Raw genomic sequence first — 18882 nt, forward strand, 5'->3', positions numbered from 1 at the left:
CTGTAACTAGTCTGAAAATGTAAAAACTCCATAAAGAGTCTAGAAATCCCTTCAGTAGCCACCACCGCTGAATTAAGGTTAATATTGTTGGCCTACTATTGTAGTGCAGAGTCACCTCTCTAAAGTAGACTATGTTCCAGAGTAGTATTTGTAGACCTTCTAATACCTTTGTAGCAGCTATCTTTATGACAGCCTCTTTCGGTTGGAAGACGCTACAGGGTCAGGAAGCCAAAAATTGGAACTGATTTAAAGTTTTCGACAGTGTGCCCCTTCGCCAACCCTTCTCGCAATTTTTAACATTCGTTCAGTTGTATCGAGCGCACAGTCAGCGAACTCGTTCAGAAGGAGGCTGCGCTTCGGAGCGTTATATATCCAGCTAGCACTTTATGATAGCCACCTTTGCTTGGAAGATGTTATAGTGGTCAGGAAGTCTAATTTTTCCTACGATGTGGAAGTCTTCCTCTGCTTCTCTCCGCGGGTACTGCATTGAATAATCTCAGAGCTGGAGTGTTTTCTTGAAAACTCGTAACGCTGATCATCAGATAATACCATCGTCCATTCCTCTGCAACATACAGCAGAACGAAGATGATGACTGACTTGTAAAGTTCGGTCTGTGTTCGTCGGGAGAGGACTTTACTTCTCTATTGTCAACTTAGAACGAAGTGACACCTGTTGGCAAGAGTTATTCTGCGTTGGAATGCGAAGCTTACATTACTTCCTTAATTTTAAGGCAACTTTTAGAGGCTTTATGTTTTAGTAGTAGCTTTATTGGGTTCGCCTGGAAAAACCAGGTCAAAATTCCCGAATTATTTAAGGCAAGCCATTTTTATAATAAGGTCTCCTGCAAAATTTTGTAGCTCGTCGATGGGAGCCGAGAAAGTGCTTATCAATGGCCAATTCGCTGTAGCCTTTTTAAATACCTTGCAACCTAGCCCGTTAGTTTAATTAATTCAAAGTTGCTTTAATTAAACTTACCAGCAAACCTTATTACTAAACCCTTTAGTAGACCAGCAGACACTTATTTACCGTGGGCAACACTTTTGCAGCTTTAAGCTTAATTTATATTGATCGATTACAAGTGGTGGCTGACTTAATTGCCACATAGCCGTAGGTAGTTTTCCACAACTTTTAATTATAAGTCAATTTATTGTATGAATTAGTACTAACATACATACATACATACATACATATGTGTGTACATGTTTGTAAGAAAATTTATGTGCATATTTGTAAAGGCGACACACCATCGTAAGCACAAACACACACACACATATTGACAACAAGTCAAAGGAGCAGCAAAATGTGATTGACAAAGGCCAACAATAATTCTAGTTTTCTTTTTTTTGTTTTTGTTGTTGTTGTATTTTTTGCGCGCCCCATTCCACGTTATTTATGTGCACACAACTTGTTTTTGTTATTTTTACTGGTTTCTGTTGTGTTGCTCACGTCTTTTGTATATTTGCTAAAGGACTTGACAACATGTTGCACTAAATTTTCTTAGTGGCATACACTGAAGATACCTAGAAAGTGATGTATGTATGTACATACATAGTCTTACATACATATGCACTTAATATATAGTGGTATACATATGTATGTATGTATATCGCAAGCAAAGGGGCCATAAACAACACCGTCAGCGTTTAATTAAGGAAACGACTACTTGACATGTGGCGAGCAGCCACAAATTTTGTATGCCAAAAGAACAGGAACAACAACAGCACCAACTTACAATAACTGAAAATACCAAAGGAAAGGTACAAAGAGTAAGGTAACCCAGTGGAAATGCGAGCAAAATAAATTTTGGGTCGCAGATTTCCGCAACATAAGATCAGATCGGTCTTCGTGACTCTTTAGAGCTGTAAGAAATTTCTGTATAAGGCTATAGATCGCAGAGCTGCTTAACATAAGTTCAAATCTGTTTTCAAGCCTGTTTAGAGCTGTAAGGTTCTTCTGTATAGTACTATAGGTCGCAGCCTTGCTTAACAACTCGGTCCTCGAGCGCTATAAGGGATGTCAAGTTGGATAATTTTCATCACATGCGCTACCAAAGGCACAGCACTATAATAAATTCCAGGAATTTTCGGTTCACTATTGAAGCGATGTGATCCCTTTCCAGTTATATGGATCCAAAGGCTTTAAGCTAAGGTCTGGTGCTCCGGATCTGTATCACAAAACCGGCAGTTTGTACAAGAGGCTATGTTCATGTTGAACAGATGCTTTTTGAGCCTGCAGTGTCCGATGTAGAATGCGATCAGTAGACGAAATTTGTCTCTGAGCAGGTTTAGTATATTTTTGAGCCTTGTTAAGTTATAATTCCGCATTAGTAGCTTTAGATTGAGTATACCTGGTGCTAGCTGCCAATATCTCTCTCTGTCTACTCTTTACTCTATGCGGAGCAGACATTTTATGGTATGGGACTCCGCCGCAATGCAGTATTCTGGTCCATCCATCCTAGAGGCAGCAACAGAGCGGTCAAGTCCGTAAGTTCAGTTCATTGCTGGCTTCCTCCCCTGGAACCCAGAGGAATTGTACAGACTTGCAACAGATAAGCTGTTCAGCCATTCTATGTCCTCCTGCACCAGTACGAATTAGATATCAGAGGCTGAGTTCGCTTTTAGTGCCGCTTGACTATCGTTAAGTAAGGCTAACTTATACGTTGGTTACCTTGAAGATCTATTTTTACACATTGGCTTATAGAAAAAACCTATGCCTGAAATATACGCGGAAAACATCCCAAGAGTATGGAGTGTGCTACATCTCAGTGGTAGGTTAAGCGTAGAATTACACCTGTCATTCCTTATTGCCGAAGGTAACTTTAAATGGAATATCTTCTACTAAGGCATTCACTTGTTGAGACCCTACTACCTTCCATTCACTTTACCGTTTTACTATCATAAGCAGTATCGTCGATCATTCTAACTGTAGCATACCAAAAGCCGCTGCAAAGGTCGAAATACTCTCCTACAAGTACCGAAGAGCCTGTCTATCTGTTATATGAATCCTCGGGTTTCTTTTTCACGAAACAGCTGATGTAGATGGATAGGCTATAGATGGATTTACTTTCTAAAATGTATAGATATGTACCTTTCTGAAGCAATACTACTTGAGGGGTTTACTAACTAGTTTGAAATTTATTTCTCTAATTAAACTTAGTTATATGGATCGCCAAAAATGTGTACTGGGAACTTACCTACTGTGTAGCTTTGTGAAAGAAAGACAGCTTTGTTGTAGTTGTCATTAAAGCTACTTGATGTCTACACAAAAGCCTGCAGTTACATTGCATTTATTGAAGATACAAACTAAAAGGTACAACACTTTGCTGTCACAAAGCTGCCGCAGACGCTGGCGGGGTATCTGTAAGACGCGAAAGAGTCGCAGTGGTGTAAAGTCAGCGCTGTTGGTTGAAAGACGGTACGCTACCGCTGGCAGTGGGGTAAGTCGGCGGTCGGTTTCCAAGCAGACACTAAAGTCACTAACAAAAGGCCAAGAAAGTGGAAAAAGTTCGCTGATATATAGTGGCAAAGGTGTGTGTCCGCTGATTGGTTGATTGAAGGGAAAACGTGTGCAAAACCAACTGTGAGGTGCCACGCAGCTACACGGGCATACTGTATGCCCAGTCAGGCGCCGTGCGCACCACATACTTGTATATAGCTGGTATATTTGTAGCAACAGCGCAGCAAGTTCTGGTGTAGATCACTGGTTGCGCTGTTGTTGTTGTATTGCTTGTTGTGTTGCTGGTCACATTTTGTTATTTATGATGTTGTTAAAGCCATTTTTTGTAGTGGCTCTTTCATCCTTTGTGTTTGGCTTTGTTGCTACTTGAGGTGCTTTGAAAACGAGGTTGAGTATCTACGAAGAAAAGAAAGTTTAGGTAAAGGAGGACAATTTTAATTATTAATAAATCAATAGAGTAAAATTGGATGCGCTGGTAAATGGGAACGGGTAGTGTCTCTCCATGTGGGCCACAGTCGGTGGCAGAGCTTATTGTAGCGCTAATATGTAGAACCAAGCCGTTGAAACTAAGAACGTATGTAGTGGGAAATGCCGATAGCCAAATTAAGTACCTCAGAGATACATGCTTAGCTTCTAACCTTACTCCGCAATATGTCAATTGTTCCAAAACTGATTAAGTTAAATATTTTAAGCTTCCAGCGCTCCAAACTGTAGACTTTTTCAAGCTTTAAACGACATAGACAAGCATTACCAACGACTCTTTTTGCTTCGAAGTTGAGTTAGGTTTGCAAAAGCCACCCAACACTATACCACTTGAGTAAGCAGTTGATTGGAGAGCTTACGAGATAAAATCCAATCTCAAGATCTAACCCAAAGATTTTCATTGAATCCTTTAGCATCAAAGTCGAGTTGGAAGTACGTGGGTTTGTCAAGTAAACATGCACAGGATCACTATAGCATATCACCCAGTAGTTTGTGAGTTTGCGGAACAAAACCCAGGCAAAACTCTGTTCGCTAGTATAGAGAGAGTGCGGTTCTCTGCTGGTTAAGTCTGTGTTGATTTGATACACTAATGTAGGTTGATCTGTTGGTTAAGTTTGTGTTGAATTAGATCGCTGATGTACTATACGTTCTTCTGCAAATATTTGAAGCAACAGGTCAGTAAACGGAGCTTGCACGAGAAGGCTTATAACGAGCTAGAGCTGATTGGACCGCTCTCTATATCTTTACGCATAAGTAAATGTTTGACGGATGAAGGAAGCGCGAGGCAAAGAAGTTGTGGAGCTCAGGTCTCACAAGTTGCGTGGAGTACTATGAGGCCAATAACCAAGACTTATAGATGGGTAACAACAACACATGGGAAGCAGCAATTATCACCTATTCCATTCCTTTGTGTCAGAGAATATCCTTAGAAAGAGGGAGGCAGTAGATACAGTGACTACTGGAAAACGGCTGTATAAATGCTGGGTTCCAGGCCACAAAGGCGTTCTGGGAAACGAAATAGCGGATAAGGTTGCCAAACTTGCCATCCGCTTGACTAACGAACCAAATTATGAAGCACGGAAGTCGTTGAAAACAATGCAAAACAAAATTTCTGAAAAGGCTGAGAAACGAATCAAGCTGAGATGGAATGCATACAGGTTCGCCAAGATCTTGTGCAAGCGAGCGGAGGAAAAAAAAAAGTAAACTTTTTACTTACTTTATGTCGAAAAGACTGCAGGTTGTTTCCTAGTCAGAGGTCTCAACTTACTGGGATCACATGCGAGCCGTATGGGCAGTATTAAAGATGACACTTGGGTACAGTGCATGGAAGTAGGCACAAGATAAACGCTGGAACACCTGCTCTGCTTATTTCCGCCCTTTTATAGAACTCAGCTTAGATATCTAGGAGCTTCACAGTTCAAGGGATTGTATGAAGTAGATATCAAGTATTCATTAAACTTCGCAAAGAACCTTGATGTCATACACGTCGTCAACTTCAGCCTCTATCTGGCCTTACAATAGACCTTAAGGTCTTTGCTTAGAGATACCAAGTGCAGCTGGGTCCTTCTCCAACTGATCTCTCCAACGGAGTGGAGATCCTCTTCCCCTGCTTACCCCGACGGGTACTGTGTCGAATACTTTCAGACCTGAAGCGGTCGGTTGGTCGGTAATTCTACATTTAGGTCAAATAAAACCACACTACCATCACTTTTATATTTATTCGTCGGTAAATTTATTTAATATCTATGCAGTTACATATATATTTACGTTCTTACAAAACATAACCTTTCAAAATATATAGTGTAGAATATAGTTATAATTTTACGTAGCACAATTTAGTTTAGTTCTAGCTCCGCTAAGTAAATGTGTACAAATATTTAAAAACTACGCGTAAACATATAATTTCTCAGATTATACATACATACATATATAAGAAAATATCAAATCAGCAAAATGTCAGTACGCTTCTCAATTTCTAATTTATTACATTTTTATTTTTTTGCAGTGTATTTCTGGATACTCAAGCGTCATATATTATAGTGACGTTTGCTTGCTTCGAATAGTTGCATCAACTCAGTCTTGCCTCTACTAGCATTGCCTTTAGAAGGTTACTTAATACGGTAAGTGATAAACAATTTGGTTGATTGGATCACCATTTTTTTAGTTCGTTACATTTATTTTGACTACAAAATCTTGCAAAGTGGCTCAGACACAAATACACAAGTTGCTACGACATTTCTTAGGATTCTCACATAGTATAGAAATGCCTTAGTATGGCGTAATCAGTCGATTTATTTGAGTGGCTTAATTTAGGCGATTATTTTTGCTTTGTCTTATACCCTAAAGCTGCTACAGCACCCAGACTGCGTCCCAAACCAGTCTTCGCATATGCCGTACTGCGCTCTAATATTATCATTGGACACTACTTACTCAATTAACTCAACTTTTCTACAATTAATTTTCATCTCACTCGGCCATTTCCGCTCAATTAGCCGCCGGTTCAGTGCCGTGCACATGCAAAATCATCTCAAACGGATCCCATTCCAAGTCGCTTTCGGTCTTCACACGTCCGCCAGCGCCCAGACGACGTCCCATACCCACAGCGCCGGCGACGCCGCCAACACCGCTCACTACGCCACCGGTTTGATGCAATGGCACCATGCCAACAACGCTGCCGTCCTCATACACACCCGATGGGGGACCCAACATGCTCATCGGTGGTGGCATGCCCAGTCGCATATAACGCATATGCTGTGCAGCGGCCGATTGCAATTGTTGATGCTCGCTAACGATTTCCTGTATCTGCTCTCGCGTTTGCTCACGCTCGTCCACCTTCTTGATGAGTATGTCGCGCATGAAGTCCATGCGTTCGAAGTGCTCCCAGGTGGAGTGAAAGGCCTGTTGAGTGAAATGAGCGCGTCGCTCTTTTTGCAGTTCGTCTACGTAGCGCTGTTTTATTATGGACCAGCGAGTTTGCACAAGACCTGCCAGACAGAGAGAGGGTAAAGGAAAAATTGAAAAAAAAAGAAAAAAATAGGAAAAAAAGTAAAAATCGTAACACTATTAGTCTATTTAAGAGGTTACGGCTTATTTTCTCAAGCTAAGACTTTATACTCTAATAGCCATATGTCATGTCAGCTCGCTACTTACTTGCTGTTAGCCCCAACTCCGCGGCAACCTCCTTCCACACAGCCGATGTACGATTTTGCGCCTTGCGTTGGCCCGGCACAGCTTCCTGTTGACGTCCAACCCACAAAGGCGGATGTGCCTTGATCACGTCAATGATGCGTCCACGCATGCTATTATTCATGGAGCCTGGGCGTCCCGGCTTGCGCATTGGTGTCGTTGTAGCCTCCACCGTTATGGCTGCCGGTGGCACGAGCCCGGTGAAACCAATAAATGGACTTGTCTCAACGCTCACTTCAGTCTGTGTCGGTAGCGGCGTCGATGTAAGTAGCGGTTGCGGCATGCCACCCGGTGTCAGTTGTTCGTGCATTTGCGTGGATAATGGTGTTTGCACCAGCTGCTGTTGCAGTTGTTGTGTCTGCGTTTGTTGTTGTTGCTGTGCCGGTAACCATGTAAAACTGCCGCTGGGTCGTCCACGTCCCTGCGTTTGTGGTGTGGTTGGTGTCGGCGGTGGCGTGGGCAGTGATACGGCTGTGGGTGACTGCAAATGCTGTGTTTGATTGCCATCATTGGCGCCAGCGGCTCCAACTATCTTCGCCACAGTGATGTTGTACATGAAAGACATCGGCTCGAAGTGTTCCCATTTGGTGGTGAAGCGTTCCTTATGCAAGATTTGTCGATGTACCAAGTTGTGGTAGTGGTACTTCATCTGGCTCCAGATGGACTGGAGTTTAACTGTGTGGATGGAATGTGGGTGGTCGTTTAGTGAGGGTTTCTATCGGTATTATCTTCTTTTAGGTAAATATGAGCACTAGAGCGTTTTCATTCGATATTGTCAGTTATAATTGTGAACCCTGAAGTCCCTTTGGACCTTTTTTTTAGTTCCTTCTACATTTATCTCAACTTTAACTTTTTGTCTCGATATTTTTAACACCTAAAAGGAAACGCAAAAAGGTGCAAGACTCTACAAAGTGTAGATATAAATGATCAGCTTGAGAACCTGAGTCGATCTAGTCATTTCCGTACGTCAGTTCGTATATTTATGCTCGAACTGGTTCCTCAGTTTTTGAGATATCGCCCCAAAATTTTGCATACACCCTTTTCTCATCAAGAAGCTACTCCTTTATTGGAACCGCCGACATCGGACAACTATAGCATATGGCTGCCATAGGAAAAGACCGATCCAGCTCAAGTTCTTATATGGAAAACTTTGTTATTTAATGCGATATCTTCATAGAATTTGGCATAGATAAAAAACCCATATATTTTTATAATCTCCGAGAAAATCGTTCAGATCCGACCCCTTTAACATATAGCTGTCATGTAAACTGATTGGCGAAAATCAAAAAAAAAAAAAGTGTATACCATTTTTTTCTATAAAACATTATCTTGTGAAGGGTATTCAATTATTTTATTGTTTTTAGTTAATTTTGCTTCATCCTCCAAATTACCAGAAAGTTAAGTAAGTTAAGTCTAAGTTAAGTTTAAGTTACGTAAAAACTTACCCTTAACCGTGGACTCAATTTTAGGAGTGTTCATTCTTATCTTTAAATAATTCTTCTTTATACGCGAAAATTATCAATAAGTTAAGTTAAGTCTAAGGTTACGTAAAACTTAACCTTAACCGTAGACTCAATTAGAAGTTTTCGCTTATTTTTTGCATCCATTTATGCTCTTTGCCATGACTTGAACTTTTCTTTTAATTTCTCCAACTTAAGACTTAACTTTAACTTAATTTTATTTACTTACTTTATTCTACGCTAATTTTTTTCAACCTAACCTGTAACAGTAGCTCAAACTGGAACTTTGACTTAAACGTAACTTAACTTAGTCCATACGGACGTATGAGGATAATTTATCAACTTAACCTTTAACTTGTAACTGTAGCTCAAACTGGATCTTTGACTTAACCGTAACTTAACTTAGTTCATATCGGCTTATAAGGCTAATTTATCAACCTAAGTTTTAACCTGTAACTTTACCTCATACTGTAACTTTAACTTAACTGTAACTTAACTTAGTCCATCCAGGTGTTGAGGCTAATCTATCAACCTAACCTTTAACCTGTAACTGTAGCTCAACATGGAACTTTAACTTAACCATAACTTAACTTAGTACATATAATTTAACCGTAACTTAACTTCGAACTTAACATGTCATATGATTAATTTGCAAAAAAAACATCGATTATATTAAAAAAAAAAACAATATGTATTGTTGCCTCCGTCTCACCTGTTGGCACATGCCCACCAAACTGTTCGGCAATCTCATTCCACATCGGCGCTGTGACGCTGCGGCACATATGCAGTTTATTATTTGAGTCCCATATCTCCGGATACTTTTTGATAGCCTTCAACAGCTGGGCGCGATTCACGAATGGATCTTCTTTTGGCATTGCAACGGTAAATTGCTGCTGACAAAGTGAACGACGCCGTTAAGCAGGGCGTTGTAGCGATGAGCGCGCGCACGCGTATTATACTTTATTTGTATGTGTGTGTGTGTGTGTTGTTTGTATTATTTGTTGTACAAAGGTAGAGGGAACAACAATTTAGCGCTTAAACCGGCAGTTAAACAAATAATGTTGGCGCAAACCTACGAAATTCGCAAAAAAACACAAACAAATAAATGTGGCGCCACTTGAAGCGGAAATAAAATCGAAAATGCACTGAACCCGGAACTAAATTAACAACAAATTGTTTGTTATCGAAATCCTTGTTAATTATACGCGCCGTATGACCGACGCCGTAACGCGTCCTTTGACATCAATTATCGGCGAATAACTGAATGCAGAGAGCGCGCGAGAATATAGTACGAATATAAATGCGAAAAGGCACTTCGCGATTGGGGAAAATAGAGAACATCGACAACAGACATCGTACAAAAGCGTCTCAAATGCAATACCAACAACAACAACGATAGCAGCAGCAAAAACAAAACGCAACAACAACAACAACAACGCTAACAGCAACAGCATTGGTATTGAGCAAAAGCAGAAACACAGCAAAGAGTATACGAGCAAAATGTGAAAAATGAATGAAACAAAATCAGACATAAAACGAAGCGGGCAAAAAGCAAATAGAAACACAAAACAGCATACCAAACCATAGCAAAAATGAAGCAAAACGCACTGCAAACGCCGACAGCCAGAGCCGAGCAGCGCGCCAGCATCGGCTGATTGGTTGGGGCAAAGGAGGCAGCCAAAGCAGAGTGCCAAACACAGCGCGTAGCAATGCCAGAAACAAAAGGTAGTTACATGCAGCGCCGGGTACGAGGCGATGGCGACGCGGCAACGGAGGCACGGCACAAATTCCAGAGGCAGCAACGATGGTGCTGTAGACGGCCGCGCACAGTGGGTGACAGGTCATAAAAAACCAACAAATTGAAATACAGATAGTAGGTTGATAGATGAGGAGCACCTAAATTGGATTTTAGTAATGGAACAACCCAAAAATACACATAAAGGAGCTTAACATAACATCTATCAGTCAGTTTAGGTTAGGTTAAACTGGTAAGCCAATAAGCCACACATAGACCAGTTTTGGACTTTTGCGAAGGTGTTCAGTTCATAGGTCCAAGAGAAGTAGTCATCCTTTAGGAAGCCTGCGCTTAACGCGAATTTAAATAGACTTTGCGGGCTCTCTCAGTCACAAAAAAGCGGTTTAAAGTTTATTGGAGCCAATGTTTTTCCGGAGAGGTGACTCACAAGTAGGCGTAGGACTTTGAGAGCAACATAATGTATAAGATTGACTCGTAACTAGCATATCTTTTTTTCTACTGAATTTGCTATTAATCGCAGCAATACGACCAATAAATAACGAAAGTTTTTACTATTAGTCTCTTCTAAACGTCAATGCCTCTATTAGAAGTGCAAATTCTCATTTCACTTTTGTTATAACGAGCCCACTGTGCGCTGCCAACTATCACGGCGTAACCGGCAACCCGGCAGTCGACTACGAGTGACGGCCACGAATGTAACGAACGAAGCGCACGCTGAGATAGAGAAGATATGGCGATACCGAGGGAGACATGCGACCAAACCAAAGACCAGAGCCGGCCCGCCGTATACATAAGTACGTGTGTATGGAAAAACAATACAACAACTAAAATCAGCAAATGAAGAGAACAATCGGACAGGCTACAAACTGGCGAAACTAACAAAAATAGCGCAGAGCAACAGCAATCAAACCTGCACCGAACAGCCGCCGCAGCTCCAGAAGCCAACCGCGACGTGCTAACATCCAACGCAAATCTTGGCATATGACCGGGTTGAGGTGCGACGGAATGCGACGGCTTGCGCTTGAACAAATGCAAAACAATCAAAAACAACACGCAAATAATGGCGATAAAAAACGAGATGGGTAAAGAAACTATAATACAGCGAGATCGGGTGAAAACGCATAGCCGGATAGCGGGCAGTCTTGCGTAGTGGATGGTGCACGGCCAAGTAGTTCGCCAGTCCGTCAGACAGACAGCCAGCCGGCTTAACCATCAAGCCACACAACTGACTAGCCACACACAATATGATGAAGAACATCGATACCACAGAACAGAGGCACAGCGTACGGCTAAAAAAGACGACGACGAACTCGAATCTGAAAATATACACAAACAAGATTACAGCAGCGAGAAAATAAATAAAGCTCAACGACACAACATTAAATGAAACTAAAAATAGAAGCAGAAATATTGCGAAAAAACAGAAAAATGAAATTCGCGACCGGTGATTTGCGTTGAAACGAACAAACGAGCCGAGAAGAGCGCACAAAAGCGTATGGCGCGAGAGCGTAGAATATGCGAGCATACAAAATACAAGCTAGGTAGGCAGTAGAGAAAGAGCAGGAATACAGGAAAGCTAAAAACAAAAAATGGTACAAAATAATTATAAAAATATTTTATGAGGACAAAAGTAAGTGAAGCGTAATAGGCGAGAGCAAGTTATAGTTCGATATTTAAATGAAAGAAAACGTAAACTGCAAGTAGAGAATAACAGCGACAATCACCCACGGGCAATCAACATTTTAGGGTTGTGGAGGATTGCATGAGGAGACGAGGTTGTCTAGGCTACAGCGACTATGTGAAGAAATGCACTTAAATGGAACCAAATAGGCCCAGAGAGCCACACAAGTGAGAGGAATATATGAGATCCGTTTTATAATGCCATATAAAGACTAACGCTCCAAAATTGCATTAAGTTGCTTAAGTAACTTCTACGAAGACGGAGCGAAGTATCTGTTGATAGAAGTGAGATGCGATTTTTCAGCTTTATGTAAAAGCTCGTCTCATTTAGAAATCCAACATTTCCGTAATGGATTTGAAACAATGACAACACTTTCTTCGAAGTCGAGATCGCAAATGTCTTCTACTCTTTCAGCTTTATATGGAAGATCGTTCCATCAAGAAAACTGGACATTATTCATACTGGTTCTGAACAACGACCGTAATTATCCTCTAGTCCTTCAGCTTTATGTAAAGGTTCGTCTCCTTTAGAAAACACATTCTCGTACTAAGTCTGAAACAATAAAAGCACTTTCTACGAAGTCGAGAGCGTAATTTTCTACTACTCCTTCAGCTTTATATAAAAGATGGTTCCATCAAAAAAACCCGTCATTTTAGTACTAGGTCTGAAATCATGAGAACACTTTCTTCGAAGTCGGTAGCTGTGCTCTTTCAGTTTTATATAAAACGTCGTTCCATCAAGAAAACCCGGCATATTCATAATGGATCTTATACACCGAGACCACTTTCTTGGAAGTCAAGGACTGGACTGTACTGCATATTTCACAATATTACTTTAAATTGAGTAAGTTTGGGTACCTATAAGTCCCGAATACGCCTCCTTTCTTCGTGAGAGCCTCTGCCTAATACACATAACTGTTTTTGCCACAAGATTGACTATTTTATGACTTTGCCACACCATGAAAAGTGTTTGTGGGGTTATCGCTTGGGCATAGCATTCACCTAGGCTCGCAGCCGAAGAGTTGTTGCTAATCCAAATACACTACAATAGTAGATACTAAACAACCCAAAGCAGAAAAGTTGGGAGGCCAGTTTGGGTGCACGACGCAGCAAGGCAGTCTGCCCGGGCCGACGGCACGCTTTGGTGGGGTATTGAGTGCGCTACTTGACTTGCAGCGAATTGGAGGCGTAGAGAGCGCCAATGTGGAGAATGCAAATGCCGAGTAAAAAAAACGAAATGGGCCGAGTGCAAAACAGAAATGCAGCAACTGAGAAAAGCGAAAATGGCGCAGAGACAAAAGAGAGAAAAGGCATACAGATAGAGAGATATAGCGAGAGAGAACGAATAGAGAAAACATGACGTTTAAATAAACTGTTGCAGTTGAATGTGTGTGCGACGTGTGGACGGACTATTCGTGGAGGTGGCAACGAATGCAGTGAAAAGCGAAGATTTCGTTTGCCAAGCGAGGCACGTTCACTGTTGCAGATTAAAATATCATGTATGTATGCGTGTATGTGCCTAAGATTTTGCATGCGTGCACTTAAATTGCATTGTACGAGTATGTGCGTATGTGAGTGCGTGCGTTGATTTGTTTGGGCACCTGACAACCGGCCGGTTTTTGCAACTGATTGCGGCTGCGGCGAATGAGCATGCATAAGAAACCCAATTAAGGAAAAACATCACGACAAGCAATGTACTTTTGGATTTCGACAGCAGCCACACGCCCCCACAGCCCCCTTCATGCGCGTACACACTGTCTCCAGGCGACAAACACACACAGCTGTCTGTACTTTGGTGCAGCTGCAGCATAGGCAAATTTACTGTTTTACTGTTACCAACTGCTTACAACAAAATTTCGCAAGCACAGCAAAGCAGAAACCCAAATTGACGATTTGAGATTAGAGAAATGCTGGAAGCGTCGAACGTGCCGAAGTGTGAGAGAGCGAGAGCAAAGCATACTGGTTGGTCGGTGTAACTTAAGGGGGAGTGTGAGGTGATTGGGAGCTCACAATGTGCAACAGTCGAACCGGTCGGCAACACGACGTTGCAATAAAAACAATTAGTTGCAGTGGCATGAAAACGACGTTGGAAGGAAAAAAATAGAAAAAGTTCTGCTACAAAAGCAATTTTTTTTTTGTTTACAACATTACTACATTTACATTTCTGGGTTTCTTATTGTCATATTACCGCCCCTTGCTGCTGTGGTAATTGCTATTCTTTGCTAGACTTCGGAGTGCTGTTTTTGGTCTTTTGTTCCTAGGTGTTCGTCGTAAACTTGAAGTGTTGAGGTATACACGAAGCTCAGTAGGCCGGCGTATGCACGGTCATTGAATGCGTATAAACGCAAAAACCCTAAGGAAACTTCCGTTTAACTCAAGATGATTTTCCTCTTTTTCGAACCTAAGTATAATACTCCTCTTTGCTATATTTTTATAGCTTGAAAGCGTTCACAAACATATTTAGCTTGATTTTGCTCGTTCAGTTTGTATGGCAGCTATATGCTATAGTGGTTCGATCTGAACAATTTCTACAGAGATTGTAGATAAGCCTCTGATACCACTATATGCCGAGCTTCGTGAAGCTATCTTGTCAAATAAAAAAGTTTAACATACAAGGACTTGACTTTGATCGTTCAGTTTGTATGGCAGCTATATGCTATAGTTGTTCGATCTGAATAATTTCTTCGGAGATTGTAGACATGCCTTTGATATTAATCTATGCCGAACTTCGTGAACCTAACTTGTCATTGAAAAAAGTTTTCCATACAAGGACTTGAGTTCGGTCCGTCAGTTTGTGTGGCAGCTATATGATACAGTGGTCCGACCACAATAATTTCTACGGAGATATTAGAAATACTTTGGGTTATAATCTCTGCAAAATATGTGGAAGATATCTCGTTAAATAAAGAAACTATTCGTACAAATGATTGATTTTGATCGTCCAGTTTGTCTAATAGCTAAGTGTATGCTATATTGGTCCGATATCGATGGTTCCGACAAAGGATGGGAAACTTTGTGGAAAACCGACATGTGCAAAATTTCAGCACGATATCTCAAAAACTACGCGGCTAGTTCGCGTGAGACGGACCTTACGAAATCGACACAGCTCGTTAAGGTTATCATTTAGTTACTATATACTATATGGGGTCTCCGATGTTTCTTTTGGCTGTTACAAACATCGTGGCAAACCTCATATACCCTGATCAAGATATAATATTTATAAATACATAACAGCTGCGTTAAATATATAAATGAAATTCAGCTCAGTTCATTCAGTCCTCACGAATATTTGATAGAGGTCATAATCCAGTTAGATCAGTTTATTTAATGCTTTGTTTCTGCATTCTATGAAGCTAATTCTCCAATTTGTACGACTGCTGGTTGGTATCTCAAGAACCGCCAGGGGAATAGATCCCAAAAACTTAGTACCGCTCTGACTAAAGCATATTAGATATGTTGGGTCTTAAAGCTTAGAAATATTCGCTAGAAGGTTGCTATGAGGAATATTATTTTGTGCTTGGTAGTCCCCAGACTGAAGCATAGGAGATTTGCTGGACCTTTAGGGCTTGAAAATATTTGCTAGAAGGTTTCCACTGGTTATTCTTTCTCTTTATGGAATTCCCACGCAATTCTGTTGTTATTGTTATTCTAGCTGTTGTAGAGACAGAAAGTCTTAAGTGACTAGCTTTTTTATAGTGGGAAAGCCGGAGTGCGGAGCCCTTATCTACTAAACCTAATCTACTCCCAACTCAAAACTCTCTCACGGAACCACCGATTTAGTATTACTTAGGGGCTTGTGACTAGCTTTTATTCTTTGATTCGCTGTATGAGGATGGGATTTTTTCGGCACCTTGTAATACCTTTCAGCAGCAACTATAGAGCAATTGGGTTACCAATTCATTCCAACGGGAATTAATTACTGCCAAGTGTCGCCAGCAAACAATAACAACATTGTAGTCGGTATTTTTAGTAAACAACGCAATAGTTTTATAATAGCGAGCAAATTTTTTGCCGCCACGGGCAAGCGAATCGAACGTAAACAAGCGTCTACCGAGCTATTTGCCCTCGAACGGGCGTTGAACCCAGAAACGGCTTGTGCTAAATAATAATAGCGAAAACTGCAAAAAACACACACACATACACAGCCACAAATAGGGATATACATGTATTGTAACCTATAAGCATTTAGGAGGCGCCCGATCGCGACACGTTTTCCCAGGCGCATATTTGTTGTTTTACGATTTACACGAGCTGGCAAATTAATTGCAACAAATTCGGTTTGTAAAAACCCGAAAAGAAATTTAAATAAATTGCATTTTATCTACATAACTGCAGTTGTTTGTTGTAGCCACGGCTAATAGGTAGGCATGTGCGGCGATTATTAGCAATTTTTTCGCGCTCGTGCATTTGATTGCCACAATATTTCAACTTATCAAAAAAAAAACAGCCCCACACGTGTGTGTGTGTGTGTGTGTGTGAGCACTTAGAATGCAAGCCGCTCGTTGTCCGTCTGCGCCAAGCCGCCGATGTCGGTCAATGTGCGGAAGCAGCGCCAACTTACACGTGGTGGGCTTATGCAGAGGTGTTTGTGTTTGTGTGTGTGTTAGCGCGAGCGTGTGCAAGCATGTAAATACGCGAAGCTGCGGCTGTTGACCGCATTTTCACCGGAAAGTGCGACCGAAAAGTTAATGAACCGCAGAATACATTTCTAGGTGTGAATTGGTTAGATAAAAACAACGAGCAACGGCAACAATAACAACAACAACTTTGATAGATACTAAACATGTGACAAATGGCGAAAAGTGGCGGTGCAGCGGACAGCGCACAAGATGTTTGTACACACACCCACGCGTTCATTGGCCCCTTCCCCAATTAAAGCACTTCACTTCACTTCAGTAATGCCGTCGCGTATTTGCTCATTTGCTCAGTCCATTGGGCATTCGCATCATCACTCAAACGCTCGTTTGACGCTGCGCTGCTTAGTCACTATAATGCAAGCGCGTGAATTAAAACAACAAAAACAATAAGAACAATTGTTAGCTTCTATAACACCCTTCACAGCTGTATTTTTTACATTTAATTTTTTACATTAAAGGGTATAACAATATCTGTTTCTTGATTTTGAGTGGTCAGTTTGTATGGCAGCTATATGCTATAGTTATCCGATCGGAACAATTTTCACGGAGATAGTAAAGCTGCTTGAGGCAATAAGCTGTGCTAAATTTCGTTGTGATATCTTGTAAAATAAAACAGTTGTCCATACAAGGACTTGAATTGCATCGATCACTTTGTATGACAGCTATATGCTATAGTTGTCCGATCTAAACAATTTCTATGGATATTATAGCGACACCTTAGATAATAGTTTATGTTGAATTTCGTGCCGATATCTTGTAAAATAAAACAGTTTTCCATACAAGGACTTGATATTTATAGATGAGTTTGTATGGCAGCTATATCCGATAGTGCTTCGATCTAAACAATTTCTTTGTATGTTGTAGCGCTTCTTGTGATAAGAATATGTGTAAAATTTTCTGGAGATATCTTATCAAATAAAGAAGTTTTTCATACAAGGACTTGAGTTGAATCGGTCAGTTTGTATGGCAGCTATGTACTCTAGTTGTCCGATTTCGGATCAAAAACAAAATCATTTGTCTATCAATGAACAAATGCTCAAGTAAGTGATAAGAAAAGAAGGTGTGCAAATTTGCAGGTCGCTATCTCAATCATTTAGGGACTAGGTACTGTATATACAGAAGGACGAACAGACAATATGGCTAAAGCCAATTAGCTCCTCACGGCTATCATTTTTAACTACCTTTCAGGATCCCCGACGTCTCCTTTTGACTATTACAAACCTCCTGTCAAACTTAAATTACCCTATTCAGGGTATAAAAACAAAAACAGCGCCCAATGAAGTGCAAATGCGCGCCACACTGATAGCAAAAAGTGTGCGTACACGAGCAGGCGCCGCCGAAATCCACTAATCAAGTACGTTCGCATGTATGTATATGTACATATATGTATGTATGTGCGTAGATATGGCGACAGTCGGTGGCACTGGGACAATGCCTTCGAAGGCTTATGACCTATAAAGTGCCAGATAATGATAAAAAATCAGCTGCGCTGCGCTGAGTGTCGCCTAACTAAGTGAGCTTGTGCCCACACACACACACACACATACGCGGATATGTTTGTAAGCATTTAATCACTCAATTGCTAACAGTTAATTATAACCGATTGCAATGGATAAATTAATTGCGTAAATTTTAGTAAATAGAGCGATGAACCGCTGATGATTATTATGTTTTTGTTGTTTGTGTTCATATATGACATGTGTGGGACTCAAATGTTGTGAGAACAAATAAATAGGTGTGATATTCTGAAGGGCTCTCTCTGATCTAGCGCTTACTAAGTTTTTGGTACTTAAGATGCGCTGAGTTGGAAGAGTGGACTATACGAGTATGATAAAATCGAGGCTCTAAAAGGTACAGGGTAGATCTCAAATATCTTGTGAACTCTGTGATCTGGAGCCATAAGGGTATAGATATTTTCTGGAAAAGTTGTAATGTTATGGTCAAAAATTTAGAAGAGTTTGTCGTTAAGTTTTGAAAACTTTTTCTGATAAATCACTTCCCGCTCAACCGTCTAATTTTTCATCACGTTTTGAAGCATTTGTGAACTTATGTCAGTAATAACACGCCGGATATACTCCGACTTATCACAGGCTAGCGATTTCACATAACCTCACAAAAAAGGATTCATCAGTGCTAAATCGCAGGATCTTTGTGATCACAACACAGTTTTACGACGCGGAAAGCTTCCTGTAATAAACTGATTGCTTCGTTGTCTATAAAGTA

The 18882-nt window shown here is 40.9% G+C and overlaps 1 protein-coding gene and 1 long non-coding RNA gene across 2 annotated transcripts in view; one reads left to right on the plus strand and one right to left on the minus strand.

The window, feature by feature from the left end:
• Positions 1-5644: 5644 nt before the first annotated feature.
• LOC105222409 (uncharacterized) lies at positions 5645-10235 on the minus strand. Its single transcript, XM_049457145.1, has 3 exons — positions 9299-10235; positions 7091-7801; positions 5645-6924 (listed from the first exon to the last, which is right to left on the minus strand). Exons 1-3 carry the CDS (start codon positions 9459-9461, stop codon positions 6425-6427), a joined length of 1374 nt encoding a protein of 457 aa, XP_049313102.1. The 5' UTR covers positions 9462-10235; the 3' UTR covers positions 5645-6424.
• Positions 5943-18882, plus strand: part of LOC109579642 (uncharacterized) — a 295349-nt gene continuing 282409 nt past the window's right edge. The window contains exon 1 of the long non-coding RNA XR_007422819.1: positions 5943-6060. This is a non-coding gene — a long non-coding RNA (uncharacterized LOC109579642). The remainder of the gene's footprint in view (positions 6061-18882) is intronic.

Source organism: Bactrocera dorsalis, chromosome 5, assembly GCF_023373825.1.
Source record: "Bactrocera dorsalis isolate Fly_Bdor chromosome 5, ASM2337382v1, whole genome shotgun sequence".
Lineage (NCBI taxonomy): Eukaryota > Metazoa > Arthropoda > Insecta > Diptera > Tephritidae > Bactrocera > Bactrocera dorsalis.

Excerpts from the sequence above, each read along its gene's own strand:
- LOC105222409 (XM_049457145.1), bottom strand. The coding sequence starts at position 9,461 with ATGCCAAAAGAAGATCCATTCGTGAATCGCGCCCAGCTGTTGAAGGCT. Across the intron at positions 7,802-9,298 it reads TGGTGGGCATGTGCCAACAG|TTAAACTCCAGTCCATCTGG; the intron begins GTGAGACGGAGG and ends CCATCCACACAG. Across the intron at positions 6,925-7,090 it reads GGAGTTGGGGCTAACAGCAA|GTCTTGTGCAAACTCGCTGG; the intron begins GTAAGTAGCGAG and ends TCTGTCTGGCAG.